Consider the following 20,929-nt stretch of genomic DNA (forward strand, 5'->3'; position numbering starts at 1 on the left):
TTTATTAATATTTATTATTGTAACTTTAATTTATTATTTTAAATTGCGTGTTAATTTATAATTTTAGTCTGTCATTTTGTGTATGTTTTTATTATTGTTGTTAAATATTCGTGTGATTATTGAAAAAGGTTCTTCATGTAATAGAATAAGTTAGTAATCTAGCTTGATAAAGCCTTCGACCAAAAAGGCGAAACGTCGGTTTAAGATTACAAATTAAATAAATAACATTTCACCATTCAATTTTAATTAAACTGTATTAAAAAAGGGATAAGTACATACTTACCTTAGAAATTTATTTTTTTTAAACTCTGACTACATCAGAAGTTGTAATAAATAAAACTCCAAAAGTCTTTTGGAAAAAAGTTTTATTTATCAGACACGTACAAAATATTAAAATTATTATAAGTCATCCACAATTTTTTCTTGAATTTTCAACCACTCTTTCGTTGCAGTCGAAGTACCGTCTAGATCTTTCGCAGATCGTAGTGCATTTTTCAACCAGAATTTATGATTTTTAGTTGTTTGTTGATTAGATAACAAGGTGAATATTAAAACGCACCAGCATTCAGATAAATTCGGATAACAGTGAACAGCTTTCTGCGCCGCTTTCAGTGCTTGTTTCTCATCACCGGCAATTGAACAGAGAAGTGATATAATACATAAAGCCTAGAAAAGTGAACTCATTTCTGGTAGATTTCCTTACTTAAATAGCAATATTGTATTTAAACAAAAGCTATTACTTTGTTCGGTGTAATTTTTTATATAAAAATAAAAACACTTTGTAATTTACAGACGGTACAATTAAATATTTCTTCAGTTATACAGGGGCAAAAGATTAGTATGCTTAAATTTCCAGGAGTTAGAGGTAGCTTTAAATAAAATGGAAGCGATATTGACAAAACAGTACGAAATATGAAAATGAAAATACTGGTATGCAAGGGAAGAAAAAGTAGGGAAAAAGCGAATGCAAAGATAGGAGACGAAAGATTAGAAGAAGTGGCCGATTTTACGTATCTAGGAAGTTAGATAAGTCAGGACGGAAGGAGTAGTAGGTATATAAAACACAGGATAGTGCAGGGTCGAGTCGCCTTCAATAAAAAGACGTTACTTCTATGCTTGAGAACGGTTAATTTAGAAATTCGTAAAAGTTTGTTAAAGGTGTATATTTTGAGCGCGACGCTGTACGGGTGCGAAACATAGACGATGGGCGCGGCGGAAAGGGAAAGGTTAGAAGCGTTTGAAATGTGGTGTTACAGGCAAATTATGAGGATACCGTGAATAGAGAAGGTTAGAAATGAAAAGGTATTAGAAGAGGTGAGAGAACAGAGGACTTATATGGAAGTCAATAAGAAATAGGCCAGATAAGTTAGTAGGACATCTTCTTAGGCATGAAGTCTAGTCAGAGACATATTAGAGGAACAAACAGGAGTTAGGAGGGATAGAGATAGACCTAGATTAGATTACTGTTCGCAAGTAGTTAAGGATGGGGGATGTTCCAGTTTTAGTGAAATGCGAAGATTAGCTCAGGATAGAAAAGAGTGGAGGTGCGTGTCCAACCAATCTTAGGACTGACTGTCTTATGTTGATGAGGCTTATACAATAGTGGTGAATTGAGAACGGGAATCGAACATAGAGATATTCTGTTACATGCAATCACCAAGGCCGTCATCATTTTTTAAAAAATACTAGGTGGTACCTTCAGGGAAATTTGTACAAATACCTTCAACAGTATACAAATCCAATGAGTGCAATTTAAAGTGTTTAAGGACTGTTACACATTGTTAGTTTGGGGCCATTTTTAGAGAAGTTCACCAAATTGTGCATTTATGGAAGAAAAAAATGCTGCTAAAGGAATGTATAAATTTCTATGTTCGGTGAGCTTTTTACCTTAAGGGTTGTTCATAATATACGTTCGCACATAAGGGGGAGACAGAGATGTCGCTTAGTGTGACGAGATATGACAAGGGAGTGGGGGTCTAAGGGAAATTTAACGTTCGTAGTGCGTCAATTTTATTTTAATGTTCTTAACTTGACAGTCTGAAAATTTTTTATTACGATTGAATGTCATTCTCATTGCTATTTTTAAGCACAAGAAATCGTTTATAGGAATGAGAGGGGGATGTACTAGCTTTTGTGACTTTATATGATCCAACTGAAAAATGTGTTAAAAAGTAAAAATATGTAAAGATACGAGACGAAAAATTAGAAAAAGTTCCTGATTTTCAGTATCTAGGAAGTCAGATAATTCAGGATGAAAGGAGCAGTAGGGATAAAAATAAGACAGAAAGGGGCAAAGGATAGCGCCTTTAACAAAAAGAATACACTTCTATGCTGGCGAACAATTAATTTACAAATTCGTAAAAGATTGGTATCTAAGTGTATGTCTGGAGGACGGCTCTGTAGAGGTGCAAAACGTGGATAGCGTAGCGAAAAAGAAAAAGATCGTTCGAAATGTGATGTTACAGACAAACATATGGGGATACCGTGGTTAAAGAAGGTGAGGAAGTATTAGAAAATGTAGGAGAATAGAGGACGCTATGGAAGTCAATAAAAAATAGGCGAGATAGGTTGGTAGGACACCTTCTCAAGCATGAAGGTCTGGTCAGAGACATATTAGAAGCAGAAAAAACAGGAATTAATAGAAGTAGAGGCAGGTCTACATTAGGTTACTGTTCGCAAATGATGATGATGATGATTTTGCATTGAAACCTTTTTCTAAATGATGATTATAATATACATATAGACGAAAAAGTAATCAAAACCAGTCCAACAGCTTAGAAGAAAGATAAAATTCTCAATTTATTGAACTTACCAATTTGATGTCCATATTAGTTTCACGCAGTTTCACTGCAATTTTGGCACAATGCGATGCCGCCAGCGTTATGCATTTCTTTCCACTTTTGCATCTTGCAAATAAAATAGCAAATGATAACCACAAGGATGCCTGATCAGGATGACGATGGATAAGTTTACTAAGTTCCCGAATACCTTTACTAATTTCATTCTAAAACCGAATCAAAATGTGTCAAGTCGAATAAAGTTGTAGAAGAATTAAAAAAATTAACAAATACACAGTCGTTACCTTTTTAAAATAAAAGTGAGACAGTAAAGTGGATGTGTGTGACAAGCATTCTTTTCTATCTTTCAAAGTGGTCATTTCTTTTACCGCTGCTTCAGCCAATTTGAAATCGTCATTTAATAACCCCAGAGCCAAAATGGCGTAGTATGCAAAAGGGGATGGAGGGTTACATTTTACACTGCAACAACAAATAAAATTGACACTGGACTACATCATGATTAAAAAATATTCAATTAAACAATACAATTATACAATTTAATCAAAGTTTCAATAAATATTTATAACACTGCAATGTTGTTACGCATTACAATTGTTTCTTCGGATAAAGATAGTGGAACAATATTGTAGTTGATAGATGGACACCGTTGTCTTTTCAATCGTAAAAACCCGTACCATTGGTGCATAGTACTTACCCCTAGTGCATCCCATTTCTTCCTTTAATCGTAGCACTTCAAATATGCTAATCAAAGAAATATACAAATACAGCCAACATTTTCTAATTCAAAAAATTTGGCACAGTTCGATCCTCTAATTTGGTGCTTGAATAGTCACGTAATTCCCTAACTTTGACTCGTGGTATTTGTAGAATGTTGTAATATTGAACGATATAGTCGCAACGAATTAGCTTACAACCATATATATGTAGAACATATACCTTTTTGTAGCGATTTCTTGAAACTTTTACTAACTGTAAATTGTTTAACTTCTTTATGAATAAGTTTCAACAACTGATGACTTCAAAAAATACCTAATAGACACTAAACTAGTTTTATGAAAACGCAAATCGGATTGAAAGAAAGCGATTTAAGTCTGTTAAGATTGAAATACTGTTTCCTTTTTAAATCGATAGAATCTTACAAACACCGTAACAAAGCTAATAAAATTAACAAAAATTTATGACCTGTTAATTCTTAATATTTTTACTTCAATTTTTATTTTCTTTATTTTTCGTTCAGCTCATAATTATTCAGTGTAGCTTTACTTATATGAGTTTGTATATTAAACTTTTGAATTTTAGAGTAGATTTTTATACCTTTATGATTATTTAGCCAAACAGAGTTTTGGTTCATAATTTAGAAATCAATTACTTGCAACACTTCTATAAGTTTTAACTTGCAAGAGAAAAGAGAAAAAATAGGTTATAGGTACAAAAACATTTTAGATCGACTGTAATATTCAAGTCGTTGATCCATAAATACAAATTTTTTTAGAGCTTTCATACCTTTGAAAAAGAAGGGTTTTTGCAGCATCTGGTCCTTGAAATGTATACGCCATCGAGGCGAGAGCAACCAGAAGATCGGATTGATGCGATTGCTCATCGGTTAACCAATGCAATGCTGCTTCGTACTCTTCGTAAGATTCTTCGTACTGTTTAGCTAAAAGTTATTTGCAGTTGATATGCATTGTATGTATGCATACGGAAACTTACAAAAATTATGAAGCAAGCTTATTAATTGATTTATTTCTTTGACATCTCCGAAGGCGTTGAAGAACTAAACATATTTTTTTGAAATTTCGGCTTGTAACTCGTATTTAAACTCAAAATTTCAACGTAGCATATTAAGTTGGTTGCTCATGTGTTATAAGGATTGCTGACTGCGATTTTAATCGCTTTAAATTGTCTCTGGTTAGGTTAGGTTACGATTCAATGAATATTTCGAGTTTCAAATTGAAATTTCTAGTTACACCTTCGTGATAATAGAGATAAACCAAGTTCAAAATTTTTATATATCTAAATTTGTTTCAACACTATCGTGCATGTACGTCGATAAATTTCAAAGTTAAATAACTGATTGGTTTCTAATCATGTCTTACATCAACTGATGCTAAATCTATCAAAAAACGATGGTCTCATTGATGCGTAATTGATAAAATTAATTGTATGTGTAGACAAGGGGCGTCAACATTTAGATAGTTGAACAACTATTTATTCTGTCTACCACCTTAGATATGTAATATACTTAGAAGAACTAAAGTGTTATTTAGGAAGAATGAAAGCTTTTGTAATAACGACGTTTTTCTCTGAGGGTTTACATATAGGAAACGTCTCTGTTTCAAGCTTCAAGTGTAAGCGAATGCATCAACGAGTTTTAAACGCAAATGAAATTTATGAGAACATGAAAATTTCTTTTCGCGGTTTGAAACTTCCTTACATTTCACCAATCAAATAAATTGCTGTTTATGATAAGGAAATATTCGCCGATGTGTAGACAACATAGCCTACGTTCTACGGTCTAAAAAGTTGGGTAGATATACCATATTTAATTGTAACTTCATTACCTTTAAATCGTGCTAATGCTAATCCACTTCCGGATTTAAAATTGGCTTCCTTGACGCTTTGATAGAAATCGATCGCTTCCTTGTATTTGCCCAATCGAAAATTGATTCTTCCCATGTTTATTTTGGCTTTGTCTCTGTATATTTCAATACACTTTTTATACGCGTTTGTAAAAGCTTCCAACGTTGTGGCCTTCATGCCGAGGCGTTCTCTTAAAATTCCCAACATATTCCACGCACAACTATCGTATGGATTTCGTTCTGTGGACATTCCAAATACGTATTTTGAATGAGAACTACTAATGAGTTTTATTTTTCAGTTTTTAATTTTTATTTAACTATCCCTGTATTCTTTTATTTTTACTTTTCGTGTCTTTTACGTTTTTTCAGACTGAAATAATCCAAATATAGTTTCCATTTCATCTTATTGGATCAAACTTTTGTGCATTGGTTTCATTTTTGGTAGATAGACAATCAATACCTATCATTACTTCAAAAACGGTAATTAACTTACAATTAAATGAAAACTCCGAACTTTTTCTGGTCAATATTTTTGGATTTATTCACAAATTAGGCCAATGTTTCGCTTCTGTATTGGAAGTTTTTACATGAATAACCAAATTAGACATAATTAAAGTTGGTTATTCAAGTAGAGCCTTGATAAAACTCCCCACCTAAAGGCGAAACGTTGGCCTAATTTGCGAATCAATTCAACAATATTGACTAGAAGAAGTTCAGAGTTTACACAGTCTGGGTAATTATGCATAATTTAATTCTAATTAACTTTTAGCAATTGCAATAACTAGTAACTAGTAATCCTTTGTAAACCGTCTGCTATTATTAAAAAAAAAAAACTTCTACCTAAATTAGGAAAATAAAAATTTACTTTCATAAAGTAAATAGAAATACAAGAAAGTGGAACCATCGGTTCAGCACTAACTATTAAGCAAACAAAACAGGAAACAACTAATTCACAGGTATACTCGATGTTGCACTGAAATCAAAAGTGGTTCAGTGCCTACTTAAAAAACATAAATAAATAACTGCGCCCTCGTATAAAAGCTTAAATGGTTGTAATGTGTCAGTTTCGAAAAAAGACTCGGGTGTGAAAGTTTAATGGTTAATGGTGTTGGTAGTGATGGAAATATTGAAACCAGCAATAGTTTTTGTGCTTTTCACAACAGCAACGTATGCAGAAAATAAAAAGGGTACAGTAACACAATTGGCCCGTGATAAACATGGTCACCACGATCACTATGATCACGATCACCACATGTACTGTAAGTAAAATAAAATATATATAAAATACTGGGTATACAAGCTAAAAATTTAATTTATTATTATATTGTTTTAAATAGTTTTTCGCGTTTTTCTATACTAACATAACAGTAAAAAATAATTACCAAATAAAATTTAACCATACAATTTCTTCACTTGTCTTAATTGTTGTGAGTGTTTTTGTTTTCTTTTTTTAGATGGGGATCACCATTTGTATAAATATTTGCTATTTTTTGCTGTGAAGTTGAAGATTATATTTGTGATTGTAACCATATTCACAGTAGTTATAGTTGGGGGTAAAGTTATGGCTCTTATCTATTACTTAAAATCAAAAAATAAAGGTAAGGTGTTCTTCAGAAAAAAACTTTTACTAAAATTATATGATAAATAATGCTATATACTTTTTCGTGTAATGTCATACATTTTTCGTAATATCCACTTTTCAATTTCTTAATGCAAAATACAAACAATAGAACAAATATACTATAATTTATTCTTTCATATTTAATTTGGCATATAAATTGCTATCGAACTTAACATTAGTATTTTCTCAAAATTTAAAAAATTGCAACGTTATCGGAGATATGGTTTAAAATGCAAATACAAAATAAAAAGTACCTATTTCTATCTTGCATTTAAATGCTTTTTTGAGAAAAACATTTTGTATTTTATTTGAAATACTTTTCCAAACGTATTTTCTATTTGTAAAATGCAAGATACATTTTTGCCGTCAAATGTTTTGCTATTATCACAGATCAAACATTATATAAAATAATGAATGAAAGTTGCTCATATTGGCCATTAAAGGTATTAGAAACTTAAAAAGGGGACAAAGAAATATTTCATGAATGCCTTCTAATTCTTTACCCGAAGAGAGCCCAAAAAATTCTAAACTCCATGGAAATGGATAATCTAAAATATTGGATCGATATTGTTTTCCGAGTTCAATGTCATGGTCCATGGAATTTCGAAATTCCGAATTGATATCAGCACCTGCCAAATCACCACTTATCCTACCTTTAGCAAAGAACTACGAAATTCTGTGAATTACAACAAAACAGCACGCAAAACAATATCGAATTGATATACTTCATCTGTGTAAAACTGAAAACTACAAGATATTGTGGTGTGCTAATAAATGCGTATATTCCAAAATTATAAAAAAACGATTGGAAAACTTCACTTATTAGATAAACTTGAAGCTAAAGAAACTATGGATTCCATTTCTTTCACTTCTTCAATGTGTAAAAGATCGGATACAAAAGGCGGTTGTAAACATTTTTTGATATAAAATGGTTAATGCTGATTTTATATCAATAAAATTATTTCCAACCCTATTTTGCCTCTGATCTTTCACGATAAACAAACTATTTTGGTATCAGTACTTTTTTCTAATTAAAACGTGTGACAAAGGTAAATAAGGAAGCATATAGAAGAACTATTTGTTGATGAACTGAAGAAACTATAACACAAGAAAAGAAAAACTGTATCTCAGTCACTTCAAACAGAAAGATATGAATCAATATCTTCGAAGCTAGTGATATAGTGCAAACACCACTATTACTCTAGAAAAACTCCAATATTTAAAAAATGAGCAAATACCTGCAAGCATTTTGGAAATACGTATTTTGCATTAATTAAGCATTTAATTAATCAAATAATTTTATGGCACAAAACATCGAGAAAGTTTTGAATAGTTTGACATTGATGATTTAATAAAAAAAAGACGAATTTCAGATGGAGATTGTATTTCGGAAACCGTCCCGGAAAAAATTGTTTATGCTTCACCCCCTCACCACCACGGTTATAAGTATGTCGAACCATCAGGTTCGCATTATCACAAATACGAATCCCATCAACCACCTGATTACCATCCAGATGAATCGCAAACGCAAAAAACTCACGAAGCACCACCTAACACTTACGAAGAACGGTACGGAATTGCGCCCAAATACAACACCAAGCCTTATTCGTCGAAAAATACTTATAACCCATATGTATTAAAGTATTCAACGATTAACCCTGTCAAGTTGAACGACCATCTTTCAATACGTGGAGGACGATCGGTACGAAGTACCGATGGAAAAATTGACGAAAAAATAAATAAAATAGCAGATTTTATTATGAGGTACGCAAAACAATAGTAAAAAAGTAAAAATAACATAAAAGTCAGTAAAAAAGAGAAAACTATGTTTAATACAGGTTTTCAGTACGTGAAAATTGACATGAATACTAATAAAAATCCGCACTTTTAGTCACTAATCAAATTAATATTAAAATTAAGCAATATCTGCTGTTCATGTACAAAGATTATCCCATAGGGATTTTGACAATGTTGAAATCAAAGAAACAACCCGAAATTCTTCTGACCCTTTAGCTGCTTTATTGTAGCCTCTTCAACATTTCAATTTCTATATATTTTTTATGTTCAACACTTATAAAAAATCTTATGTTAACTGGTTATTGATATTATGAAAAAGTCTTAGGTAGAAACTCTGTAGCTGAAAAAGATACAATAAAGTAGCAAAATATTCTGCCAAAGTTGGAAAACTTCAGTTAGCAGCAGATATTTAACTGGTATTACTTAATTTATCGTGACTGCATACGGTGTGTTGATGAGACATAATAAGATCCGCGTTCTACGTCAATAAATGACCAATAGGATGGGCCGAAAATCCGCTTTCTTTTTATTTCTTTAATTAATATCAGAAAAATTGTTCATTATACTAAAAAAAAAACTGTACAAAGGGAAAAATTTTTGAGTCGATATCTCAGGCTGCTCAAATTGAGCTAAAGTTTAAAGTGTTTAAAATACTTTTTTCTCAACTCAACTTGATCGGAAATTCACTTCCTCATAAAAAAGTCCTGATAGCAAATTGTGTATGATTACTAATTTCTCAGATAATTGCAGTTTTAATGAAAATTTGAGATTTTTCTTCATATCCATACTTTTTATGGATGAAAAATAATAGATAAATTATTCGTTTTGCAGGAATTTCAATTTTCTTCAAAAAAGATCTTTATAATAAATNTATCAGAAATTCCTCGGGAAGGAAACTGTCCTTAAAAAAATTTTTGGCGGTCCAATTTTTAACTTTCCGCGGTCTAGACTTGGACCGCGGTCCGCTAATTTCTGACCGTTGCCCTAAACGGTTTTGTATCTCCAACAACCGAGAAAAAGACTGAGTTTAGACGTGGTCACAAAATAAATTTCAAAAAGAAAATTACAACTATGTACCCTAAGCTTTTATTTCAGTTTCAACAAAGAAAATTGAAATAATCTAAGCGTTTGAAATTTTATAGACAATTTTCAGATAAAAGAACAAGTCCACAATTATTGTTATACATAGATCTCAAATTTTATCAGAACAGCAGAAATTCCTCGGAAAGGGAAGACTTTATTTCAAAAAATTTTTGGCCGTCCAATTTTTGACTTTCTGCTGTCTGGGCTTAGACCACGGTCCGCCAGTTGCTGACCGTTGCCCTAGACGATTTTGTATCTCCAGTAACCAATTAAAAGACCGAGTTTAGACGTGGTTATAAAATAAACTTCAAATTGAAAATTACAACTATGTACCTTAAGCTTTTATTTCAGTTTCATCAAAGAAAATTGACATAATCTAAGCGTTTGAAATTTTATAGACAGTTTTCAGATAAAAGCATTAAGTCCACAACGATTATGTACCATGCTTAGATCTCAAATTTTACCAGAATAGCAGAAATACCTCGGGAAGGAAAGACTTTATTTCAAAAAATTTTTGGCGGTCCAATTTTTAACTTTCCGCTGTCCGCCAGTTGCTGTCCATTGCCCTAAACGGTTTTGTATCTCCAACGACCGACAAAAAGGTCGATTTTAAACATGGTTACAAAATACATTTCAAAATGAAAATTACAACCATGTACCCTAAGCTTTTATTTCTAAGCGTTTCTACGTACAATCTTTTTTTATTTAAACCATTAACGGACGCGGAACTCGAAATTCTTGTGATAAAATTTAAGGGCAAAATAACTACAATTAGTAAAACGTTTAACCGTAGTATGGGGATAGAGACCATGAAAGTATTATGGAAACTTGTAATCTTTCGAATTAGAATATCGTTACTGTTAAATAATAATTAAGTAAACCTACTAAAAGTGGATGCTACCGAGGCATTAAATTTAATACAAACTAGAAATTTCCCAAGAATATTTCAATACTAAATTCCTAAAACATTCTCCTTTTATCCTTATTCTTTCAAAAAAAAAAAACTTTTTTGTCATTAGACAATACAAACCGGCCGGTATCGCCGCAACCGCTATGTCCCTGCATTTTAGGTTGTAATATCTTCGAAAATATTCATTTAAATTACATGCTGTAAGAATCATATTGATTTATATTAAATGCACAATGTATTTAAAAGTACTTAATTGGATAAGGATTAATGCTGTATTGCTTAAAATCTCTTCATAAATAAGCCATTATTTCTAGTAAAAAGTAAAGGATAAAAAATGGTTATTGTGGGTTATCCCTAAGAGATAGACATATACCATCGCGGAATTTTTTGTAGACCTTTTTAAGGTGTACAATTCTGTAGTATATTATTTTGATCTATCTCGTAGGGTTCAGCCAGCGTTTGCAATGTAAGCGCAAAAAATGTGTTTATTTACGACATCACATTAGAAACCTCTAAAATTATCAGTGTTTCTCTACTATATTATGCATGTATTATACATATAAACCTTCCTCTTGAATTACTCTATCTATTAAAAAGAACCGCATTGAAATCCGTTGCATAGTTTTAAAGATCTAAGCATACATAGGGACAGGCAGCGGGGGAAATGCGTTGCATAATTTCGTTACATAGCAACTTGCATGAAACGAACTTACCCTACCGTGCGTAAAGAAGTTTCACTTCAAAAAAATCTCTAAAAATTTTAAACATTCAAAAAAAAAAAAATTGTATTGTTTTTCGGTATGTGTCTAGTGTATCATGTCATTACTAAAAATTAATAGTTCAATAAACTTACCAATATACCACGTCAAGGCATCACACGCTACGGGAACGGCGTGCATTTTATGGATTGCGTAAATAAAGGTGTGAGGTGGTGAATCTATAAGAGTCTGACAGACCCACTGACCATAACCCAGAGCACCTTGCATTTGCATCCCCAATTGAGTACTATGACGAAACAGGTCCATTGCTTCTTCTGCGCCCATTGTTTCTGCTATAATAGCCTTAAAATTATTGATTAATTACTGGCCAAATAAAAGGCCCTAGACCAGGGGTCAGCAAGGAATTTTAGGCGGGATCCGGAAATATAATAAGGGCGACGCTCAAAGCTGAAACACACTTTGTTATCTAAAATATTTTTTAAATAACTTTTCAAAAAAAATTTTGGCAGTCCAATTTTTGACTTTCCGCTGTCTGGACTTAGACCGCGGTTCGCCAGTTGCTGGCCGTTGCCCTAGACGATTTTGTATCTCCAACAACCGACAAAAAAACCGATTTTAGAAATGAATTTTAAAATGAAAATTACAACTATGTACCCTATGCTTTTATTTCAGTTTCAACAAAGAAAATTGAAATAATCTAAGCGTTTGAAATTTTATAGACAGTTTTCAGATAAAAGCATGAAATCCACAACTATTACTATACTTAGATCTCAAATTTTATCAGAATAACAAAAATACCTCGAAGGGAAGATTCTTCGTTCACTTACCTTTGCAGTAGTTTAATGTACACAACCCAGAACCCTAAGCCTTACGCAAACGATTTACTACTTACTTGTCCTACCCAGCTGTTCACATACGTCGGATCAGCACGTTGGGCCCTTGCGAAAGCTGCATTAGCTAGTTTAAACTCGTCCAACTTGAGGTATAAACTGCCCAAATTTGTCCAAGCTTCGGCACTGTTATGTTCAACTGTGATTGCTTTTATAAATGCATGTTGTGCTAACGCATAATCACTTGGGTCTAAAAAGAATTAAAATTCATGTACCCTACGTCAAATTCCATAGGAATATACGAAATTACCTTTCGAAATTGCTATATTTCCTAAAAGATTCCAATGTTCCCAATGGGAAGGATTTTCTTTGGTACAATATTGTGCAGCCATCAAGGCTTTATCGTACAAAGTTTTCGCTTTCCGTGGATCAGTTACGCTCTTTGCATAAGATAAGTAACAACTTGCCAAGTCGTGCCAAATCAATATATTGCTTTTAGACAATAATATTGATTTACTATAATATCTAACGAAAAAAATATTTTCTTTGTAAATATCTAGTTTCCTATAGAGCTACGTATTATTTTGTATTAATTAAGAAAAACAAAGATGATTAATAAAACATTAAGTGCTAACCTTGTTGCCATTAAAAATAGATCATCCATTTCCATAATTTTGCTGCCCCCGTCGTCACTTTCATCGACGAGAGATGCTGGTATTAACAAACAACAATATTTTTCAGGTAGCTGGGCTACTAAATAACAACCGTCTGCTGCTAATTTCCACAAACACGAAAAATTGTTCCTTTCTTTAATAGCACTAAATAAAAACGTTAGGGCAAATAAAAATTGCAATTTAATACAGAAATTATACAATTTAAACTCGTTTACACCTTATTTATTAACGGTGGTGGAGATGGATTTAATTTCATTTGGAGGAATGTATTTATATTAAAAAAATATTAGAAAACATAGTTTTAAAGATCTNTTAATTTTAAAGGCTTTTTCGAAACACTTTTTTGCCTTTTCAATATTGTTATACTTTTGATAGTAATGCCCCAAATATAAAAAAATTGAATAATTGTTGGGGTTCAATTTCGCTGCCTAAAAATGAACTTTAGATTATACTTTATTTTTTTGGGAATACATTTTTGAAAATGTAACGAATGACGATCAACAAAAACGAGATTTTCTCTAAATTCAAATAAAAAATTGTCTACACATAATCTCCTCTATTCTAAGAAAATGAGAAATATTTTTCATAAATTGCAACGAGAAGTGGAGACACTGTAAACACTAAAAATCGCATTGAAGTTGATTCATTCATATTAGAACCACCACTCAGTAATAAATGGACGATTTCAGAGTCAAATAAGTCAACTTTCTGATCATATCTCCCATCAAGTGATACTAAATCCATCAAATAATACTCTCTTTGATGTGTAATTGATAATAAATTGAACGTAAATAATAGAACGCCAAAGAACAGAACCAAAATTGTGTTAATTTCTTATGTTACATACCAAATGATTTAGTTTATAATTGTTTAATATTAAAATAGTCTTCACAAAACTCCGAAGTTATGGGGAGTATTATCAGAATCCTTCGACTTATTCATCTGTTGCACTTATTAAAAAAAAATACAACGTGTAATTATACAACACGCTACTGAAGTGAAACTTCTTCAAATACACAAACATACCGACATAGGGGTTAATTAAGAAATTGGTTTAATGGTATTATTTGAACACTATGCTTCGCACGGGTGCTATTTTTAATTAATAATCGAAAAATAAAATTTATATATAATTTTAAGTTTTTTGATGTTAAGAAAAAAACGAATAAGATTTTTTAAAATGCGTATTTTAGGATTTCACTGTATTATATCATCGTACTCACGTTAGCAGGTTTTCCAATGCGCATTGGCAGCAATCTCTTGTTAAACCCAAAAGTTGGTTTTTATTATACAATTTTGCCTGGTTTAAGCAAGTTTCTGCTAAACCCTTAAGCGCAGGAACGTATTTCTGATTGGTAGAAAGTAAGGCTTCAAAATCAGCCCTGGCTTCTGCATATTGGCCCAAAATCTAAAGAGAATTTTATTTGGAAAATCAACAATTAATTATTACTCTGAACGATTGTCCTTTTACCCTTTTAACGGTGGCTATTTGTAATAGAGGATACAACGCATTGGGAGTTATTTCAGCTGCTTTTTGATAACATTTCAAAGCAGATGTGTAAGATCCTCTTGCTAAATAAGAATCGGCTAAGCCCTCCCAAAAATGACTAGAAATACAATATTGTGCCGTTTTATTGATTGAATAAATTGCTTGAAACGAGTAAAAATGTAATTATTCGAAACAGATAAATCATATTTAATTTAATTAAGAAGCAGATTTTTACCTTAGTCCAATTTTTGACTTTCCGCTGTCTGGACTTAGACCGCGGTTCGCCAGTTGCTGGCCGTTGCCCTAGACGATTTTGTATCTCCAACAACCGACAAAAAAACCGATTTTAGAAATGAATTTTAAAATGAAAATTACAACTATGTACCCTAAGCTTTTATTTCAGTTTCAACAAAGAAAATTGAAATAATCTAAGCGTTTGAAATTTTATAGACAGTTTTCAGATAAAAGCATGAAGTCCACAATTATTACTATACTTAGATCTCAAATTTTATCTGAATATCAGAAATTCCTCGGGAAGGAAACTGTCCTTAAAAAAATTTTTGGCGGTCCAATTTTTAACTTTCCGCGGTCTAGACTTGGACCGCGGTCCGCTAATTTCTGACCGTTGCCNTAAGGTGCTAAGTAATACATACTTTATATTATTTATACATATTTTATTAAACTTTCTCTAATGGCTATTGCAGAAATCCCTATTGCCTAATGTTACACTAAAGGTCATAGGACGATAAACATAGTGAATCTAGAGGTATATCTGGATTATTTTTTGAGGGTTTATTGGTACTAATGGAATACGTTAATCCTGAAAATTTTAAACATCTATCTATTTTGGTTTATATTATTATGAGCTGTTATTTTTTTTCCGAGTAAAACCCTTATATGTCTCTATAACCTATATAAATTTCATTCAAATTAGTCAAGCCGTTTCTCAGAAAAAAAATATTTTCTGATTTTTCCCTTTTTGGACTTATTCAAAAACCAAAATAGATAGAAGTCTAAAATTTTCAGGATTAACGTATCTCATTAGTACCCAGTATACCCTCACAAAAAATAATCCAGATATCCTTCTGGGGCCGATTCACTATGCTTATCGTCCCATAGCCTTTCTGATCTCTTTCACCTCTGGTGTTGGTGTCGCGTATATTTTCAGAGTTTACCGTGTCATATGTATTACCTACATACGCGCGTGACTTGTGCTGGTGTTAAGTATATTTAGAAATATCGACGTCGCGAAACAAAATATACGATAGTTCTAGTTTTAGTACTATAATTTTATAGCGATCTATTAATTGCATCACACTTAGAAGTTTTCGATTTTCAAATTAAGTATTAGTAGAAAACATTATTGCTATGTGCCAACGAGGAAAAGTAATTTTTGTTAATAAAATTTACCTGTTTAGCGGCTTACATCTCACCAGATATCTCCATGTGTCTATGGCACAATTGAAATCTTGCTTTTCTAAATAAGAAACGCCAAGTTGAACCCAAGCCCAGTTGTTCCATTCATTAACTGAACCGCCCGCCAATTCTCGCAAAAGAGTCAGATTTGCATCCTGCATTTAATTTATTAAAAACAAAAGACGGTAAGATGAGAAAAAAAACCTACGTTAGAAATACAACTTCCTTTCGACGTAAACAATTTGAAAAATTTAGACTATTGATTGAGCGAGTGAAAGTTTGATTTGAATTAAACGCCGATATCTAAGGAAAGTTCCATTTCTTTTTTGACAAGAAGAAAATATGCATTTAAGACAAACTTTACCCAATCTTCAAGTTTTCTGTATATTTCTCCCAATTCCAGAGCCGCTTCAATACAATTGCTATTAATTTTAAAGGCTTTTTCGAAACACTTTTTTGCCTTTTCAATATTGTTATACTTTTGATAGTAATGCCCCAAATATAAAAAAATTGAATAATTGTTGGGGTTCAATTTCGCTGCCTAAAAATGAACTTTAGATTATACTTTATTTTTTTGGGAATACATTTTTGAAAATGTAACGAATGACGATCAACAAAAACGAGATTTTCTCTAAATTCAAATAAAAAATTGTCTACACATAATCTCCTCTATTCTAAGAAAATGAGAAATATTTTTCATAAATTGCAACGAGAAGTGGAGACACTGTAAACACTAAAAATCGCATTGAAGTTGATTCATTCATATTAGAACCACCACTCAGTAATAAATGGACGATTTCAGAGTCAAATAAGTCAACTTTCTGATCATATCTCCCATCAAGTGATACTAAATCCATCAAATAATACTCTCTTTGATGTGTAATTGATAATAAATTGAACGTAAATAATAGAACGCCAAAGAACAGAACCAAAATTGTGTTAATTTCTTATGTTACATACCAAATGATTTAGTTTATAATTGTTTAATATTAAAATAGTCTTCACAAAACTCCGAAGTTATGGGGAGTATTATCAGAATCCTTCGACTTATTCATCTGTTGCACTTATTAAAAAAAAATACAACGTGTAATTATACAACACGCTACTGAAGTGAAACTTCTTCAAATACACAAACATACCGACATAGGGGTTAATTAAGAAATTGGTTTAATGGTATTATTTGAACACTATGCTTCGCACGGGTGCAATGCTGATAGTAAATAAACTACAGAGTGTCTTTATATACAACAATCACAGCTTTTTTGTCATTAGATAATAGAAACCGACCGGTACCGCCTTAACCGCTATGCCCCTGCATTTTAAGTCTGTAATATCTTCGAAAATATTCATTTAAATTACATGCTGTAAAGGGCCATATTGATCTATATTAAATTCACAATGTATTTAAGGTACTTAATTCGATAAGGATTAATGCTGTATTGCTTAAAATCGCTTCGTAAATAAGCCATTATTTCTCGTAAAAAGTAAAGGATAAAAAATGGTTATTGTGGGTTATCCCTAAGAGATAGACATATACCATCCAGGACTTTTTTTGTAGACCTTTTTAAGGTGTACAATACTGTAGTACATTATTTTGATCTATCTCGTAGGGTTCAGCCTGCGTTTGCAATGTAAGTGCAAAAAAATGTGTTTATTTACGACATTACATTAGAAACCTCTAAAATTATCGGTTTTTATCTACTATATTATGCATGTATTATACATATAAACCTTCCTCTTGAATTACCCTATCTATTAAAAAAAAACGCATTAAAATCCGTTGCGTAGTTTTATAGATCTAAGCATACTTACTTACTCTACCGTGCGTAAAGAAGTTTTACTTCAAAAATTAAGTTTTCTTGTATTAAGCAGTATAATTTAATAATCTTAGGTACTTGTACCCAATGATGCATATGATCTATTCAAAAGTACATTTCTTTTTTATTTAACGCTCAATATTGAACATAAAACATCGGGGTTTAATTGTACGGCAACATCCTTTGCTCATTTGTTAATAATTTTTTTTTACTTAGTGGTTTTATTGATCGTCATTCATCAACATATTTCTGATGGTGGCTCAAAAAGCTTAATTTATCCAATATATTTTATAATATTTTTTATCCTACGAAAAGTTTACATTTACGCACCTTTAGAAATGGTATCGCACTTTTATCATAGTCATGTATTTTCCAGTGTAAGAGACCAACTTCGAACCAAACATCTGAATCGTTATTATTTTCACTCAGTTTTGTCAGTAATTTTATAGCGTCTTCAGTTTTTCCTTCTTTTTCTAGAAGATTTGCTTTCAATACAGATACAGACACATCATTTTCATCTCCATTTATTTCATTGAGTATGGTTTTTGCTTCGATTAATTTTCCTAAATTCATATAGCTTCTCGCCATGCATAATTTTCGATTTTTATCACCGTTCGCAATCTGCATCATAGAAATAATAACAACAAAAAAATGTATAATTTTTCCAGATTGTTTTAATCACCTCTTTACATTTTTCGATGCATTTCTCCCAGCATTCCTGCATCGAATGCATTGATAATATTTGCAGCTCTAAATCTAGCACAGTATTGCATAAAAATGTACTAGTATTATTTGTTTCTTTGAGTAGTTTTTGAGTGTGTTCTGACGATTTTAAAGCTTCTTCGAAATTTTTTAATTTCAAATAGCAAGACGTTAATAACATCCACCCATGCAGAAATTTCGGGTGCAAGGATGTGACTGAAATAATTAAATATTTTTTTCTTTTATAACTATATAAGAATGCATTGTTTAGTTGCATATTTTAATATCCTTATGTGATTAGTAGGTATGATGCCTTATTATACATATTTATTACCGACATTTAAATGCTAGATTTTTTATCTTAATATAATGTAAGTCTTCATATCCTATTATCTTTTCTAACTAAAACGCCCTGTATATAAGATTATTTTGCATTAACCGAACTAGGTAGAGGGGGAGAGAAGAAAGAAATTCTCTTGCAATTCACAGCTCACAAAGAATTGTAGTCTTGCTTTTGCTTTTCTCTACGATGTGGCGCTAGAGTATACAATTTCAACTTTTACGCGACCAACATATTTGCCTTCCCAGTTTCGAATAGTTAAACGTATTATTCGAACGTGTCGCGCTCTTTAAATTTCGACTTTTTACAAAATGACTTAAAGTGCAGTGAATCCTAAAGTAGCCAAAAAGATCGAAAGGGTATGTTATGATCTGTTTTATTAAAGCATTTATAATGTAACCACCTATTTTATAAGTACGCGGCAATAACCAAAACAAATACCTGCTGATTTGATGGTGTTTTACTTTATTTTGTTTATATTACATACTTTCCCTTTCTGGATTGTGCTGTTTAACTTGACGTATTTAAAATTGAATAGATAATGCTTTTAAATTTTGTAATTTCAATAATAAAGTAATTTAAATTTTTGTCATAGGTTTTCACAAATGATAAGTACTAAATTGTTAATTGTTAAAGGTACATATATAGCTTCAAATGATGTAAAAATAGTTTCTTTTGCTTTTCCTACTTTAATGTTATGCTTTGATTTCAAAATGAACTGAAAAGTGTTGACAAGTAATAATAAGATGTTTATTTGATAATTTTGTTGCTATACTAATGGGCAATAATAATAATAGTAAAAAAAACCTGAATTGCACAGTACCTTCTTTCAGAACATCTCTTGCTAGAAGTATGTTACCATTCTTATAATGAATCAAACTGTTTGTAAACAAAACTGTGGCAGATTTTGGATTAATTTTTTCTAGTATTTCGTAATACTCTTTAGCTGTTGGTTCAAAAACTGCACTTAAATTATCCTTTTCCACTTCTAGTTGATTATATAGTTTACAAACCCATTCTAATGGAATAGTGCTTTCTTCAAAAATGGAATGCATTCTTTGACATTCTTCAAGTAAAAGTACATATTTTTTTCTTTCATGCAAAACTTTTAAGTATTTGGAGTAATTATCACTGCTCATCCACTTTGAAGTATGAACTAATTCAGAAAGTGCTTCTTCAAGCTTAAAAGAAAAACTAGTTATTGGTCTGCCACAATTTATTTTCAAAAGTACTAACCATTTGCCATATTTCTTCAGATAATTCAGTTTTGTCTTTTTTGTTCCAGATAACAGCAACAATAGCAGACCATGGCCCTTCTGATATACAGTTTCGCTCTTTCAGGGATTTTGCTGCTTTGTACATATGGTTCACAACAGAAGGGAACAGATTTTCTGGTATGAATTTTATTGCTTCTATTTTTTCATATATTTCTTTCAGCTTTTTATCATTCCTAAAATGGAATATTCAATATATAATTTAATGGAAACAAATTTCTGCATACGTTTCTAAATCTAAAATCTTTAAGTAAACTTCAATCAAGTGTGCTGTGTCAATTTCATTTTCAAATTGATCATAATAATTCAGCAATCCATTCCATGCTAGGACATTTTCAGAGTTTACATTTATAGCTTTAAGAAAAGCTTTTTTTGCTTGGTCAGTAGGTCCTACTTCTTGCAATGATATTCCCAAAAAAACCAATCCCATATAGTTTTCTTTATCTTGCTTTAAAATGGTCTACAGCAAACAAATACAAAGATAATGCTTTTATTTTATGCTAGTTAAAAATGTAGGTTTTTGCATACCTTGCAAAGTTTTAACGATGTCTGATAATCTTTGTTCTTAAGGGCTTCACGAGCATCTTTTAAGAGCGATTTAATGTTATTTGATGCCATTAGAAATGATAATAAAATTGTTTATTATTTCATTATACAAGAAAACAAAAAAACCATTCAGGTCGTTGTTCCTGTATGTTGCTCATTTAACAAACGTATCTTCTTTATTACAAGACAAGCCTTTAAAAGAATTGCACTTGTGTTATGCGTTTTTAAGGTACTTTCTTATTGTAATAAATACATTTTATCGTTAGATAACAAATTACGAGGTGATATTAGGTTATGTTCATTGTTTATAAAAGTCAGCTGACGGTAGTTGCAA

At 31.5% G+C, this 20,929-nt stretch overlaps 2 protein-coding genes across 2 annotated transcripts; one reads left to right on the forward strand and one right to left on the reverse strand.

Annotated features, from left to right (window-relative positions):
- Positions 1–355: 355 nt before the first annotated feature.
- Positions 356–20,911, reverse strand: LOC108733995 (tetratricopeptide repeat protein 37). Its single transcript, XM_018465371.1, has 19 exons — positions 20,578–20,911; positions 20,277–20,509; positions 20,012–20,225; positions 19,599–19,956; positions 18,416–18,651; positions 18,064–18,354; positions 16,281–16,457; positions 15,911–16,071; positions 14,483–14,618; positions 14,235–14,419; positions 12,973–13,155; positions 12,648–12,862; positions 12,400–12,587; positions 11,642–11,849; positions 5,360–5,617; positions 4,302–4,455; positions 3,083–3,257; positions 2,813–3,004; positions 356–666 (listed from the first exon to the last, which is right to left on the reverse strand). Exons 1-19 carry the CDS (start codon positions 20,665–20,667, stop codon positions 400–402), a joined length of 3,921 nt encoding a protein of 1,306 aa, XP_018320873.1. The 5' UTR covers positions 20,668–20,911; the 3' UTR covers positions 356–399.
- Positions 6,625–9,605, forward strand: LOC108733997. Its single transcript, XM_018465374.2, has 2 exons — positions 6,625–6,975; positions 8,372–9,605. Exons 1-2 carry the CDS (start codon positions 6,939–6,941, stop codon positions 8,776–8,778), a joined length of 444 nt encoding a protein of 147 aa, XP_018320876.1. The 5' UTR covers positions 6,625–6,938; the 3' UTR covers positions 8,779–9,605.
- Positions 20,912–20,929: the final 18 nt, after the last annotated feature.

This window comes from Agrilus planipennis, unplaced genomic scaffold (assembly GCF_000699045.2).
Source record: "Agrilus planipennis isolate EAB-ADULT unplaced genomic scaffold, Apla_2.0 scaffold36, whole genome shotgun sequence".
Lineage (NCBI taxonomy): Eukaryota > Metazoa > Arthropoda > Insecta > Coleoptera > Buprestidae > Agrilus > Agrilus planipennis.

Coding starts and splice junctions, on each gene's coding strand:
- LOC108733997 (XM_018465374.2), top strand. CDS start 6,939: ATGGCTCTTATCTATTACTTAAAATCAAAAAATAAAG. Junction 6,976..8,371: donor CTTAAAATCAAAAAATAAAG/GTAAGGTGTTCT, acceptor GACGAATTTCAG/ATGGAGATTGTATTTCGGAA.
- LOC108733995 (XM_018465371.1), bottom strand. CDS start 20,667: ATGGCATCAAATAACATTAAATCGCTCTTAAAAGATGCTCGTGAAGCC. Junction 20,510..20,577: donor CATCGTTAAAACTTTGCAAG/GTATGCAAAAAC, acceptor TGTTTGCTGTAG/ACCATTTTAAAGCAAGATAA. Junction 3,258..4,301: donor AAAACCCTTCTTTTTCAAAG/GTATGAAAGCTC, acceptor TTGTTGTTGCAG/TGTAAAATGTAACCCTCCAT.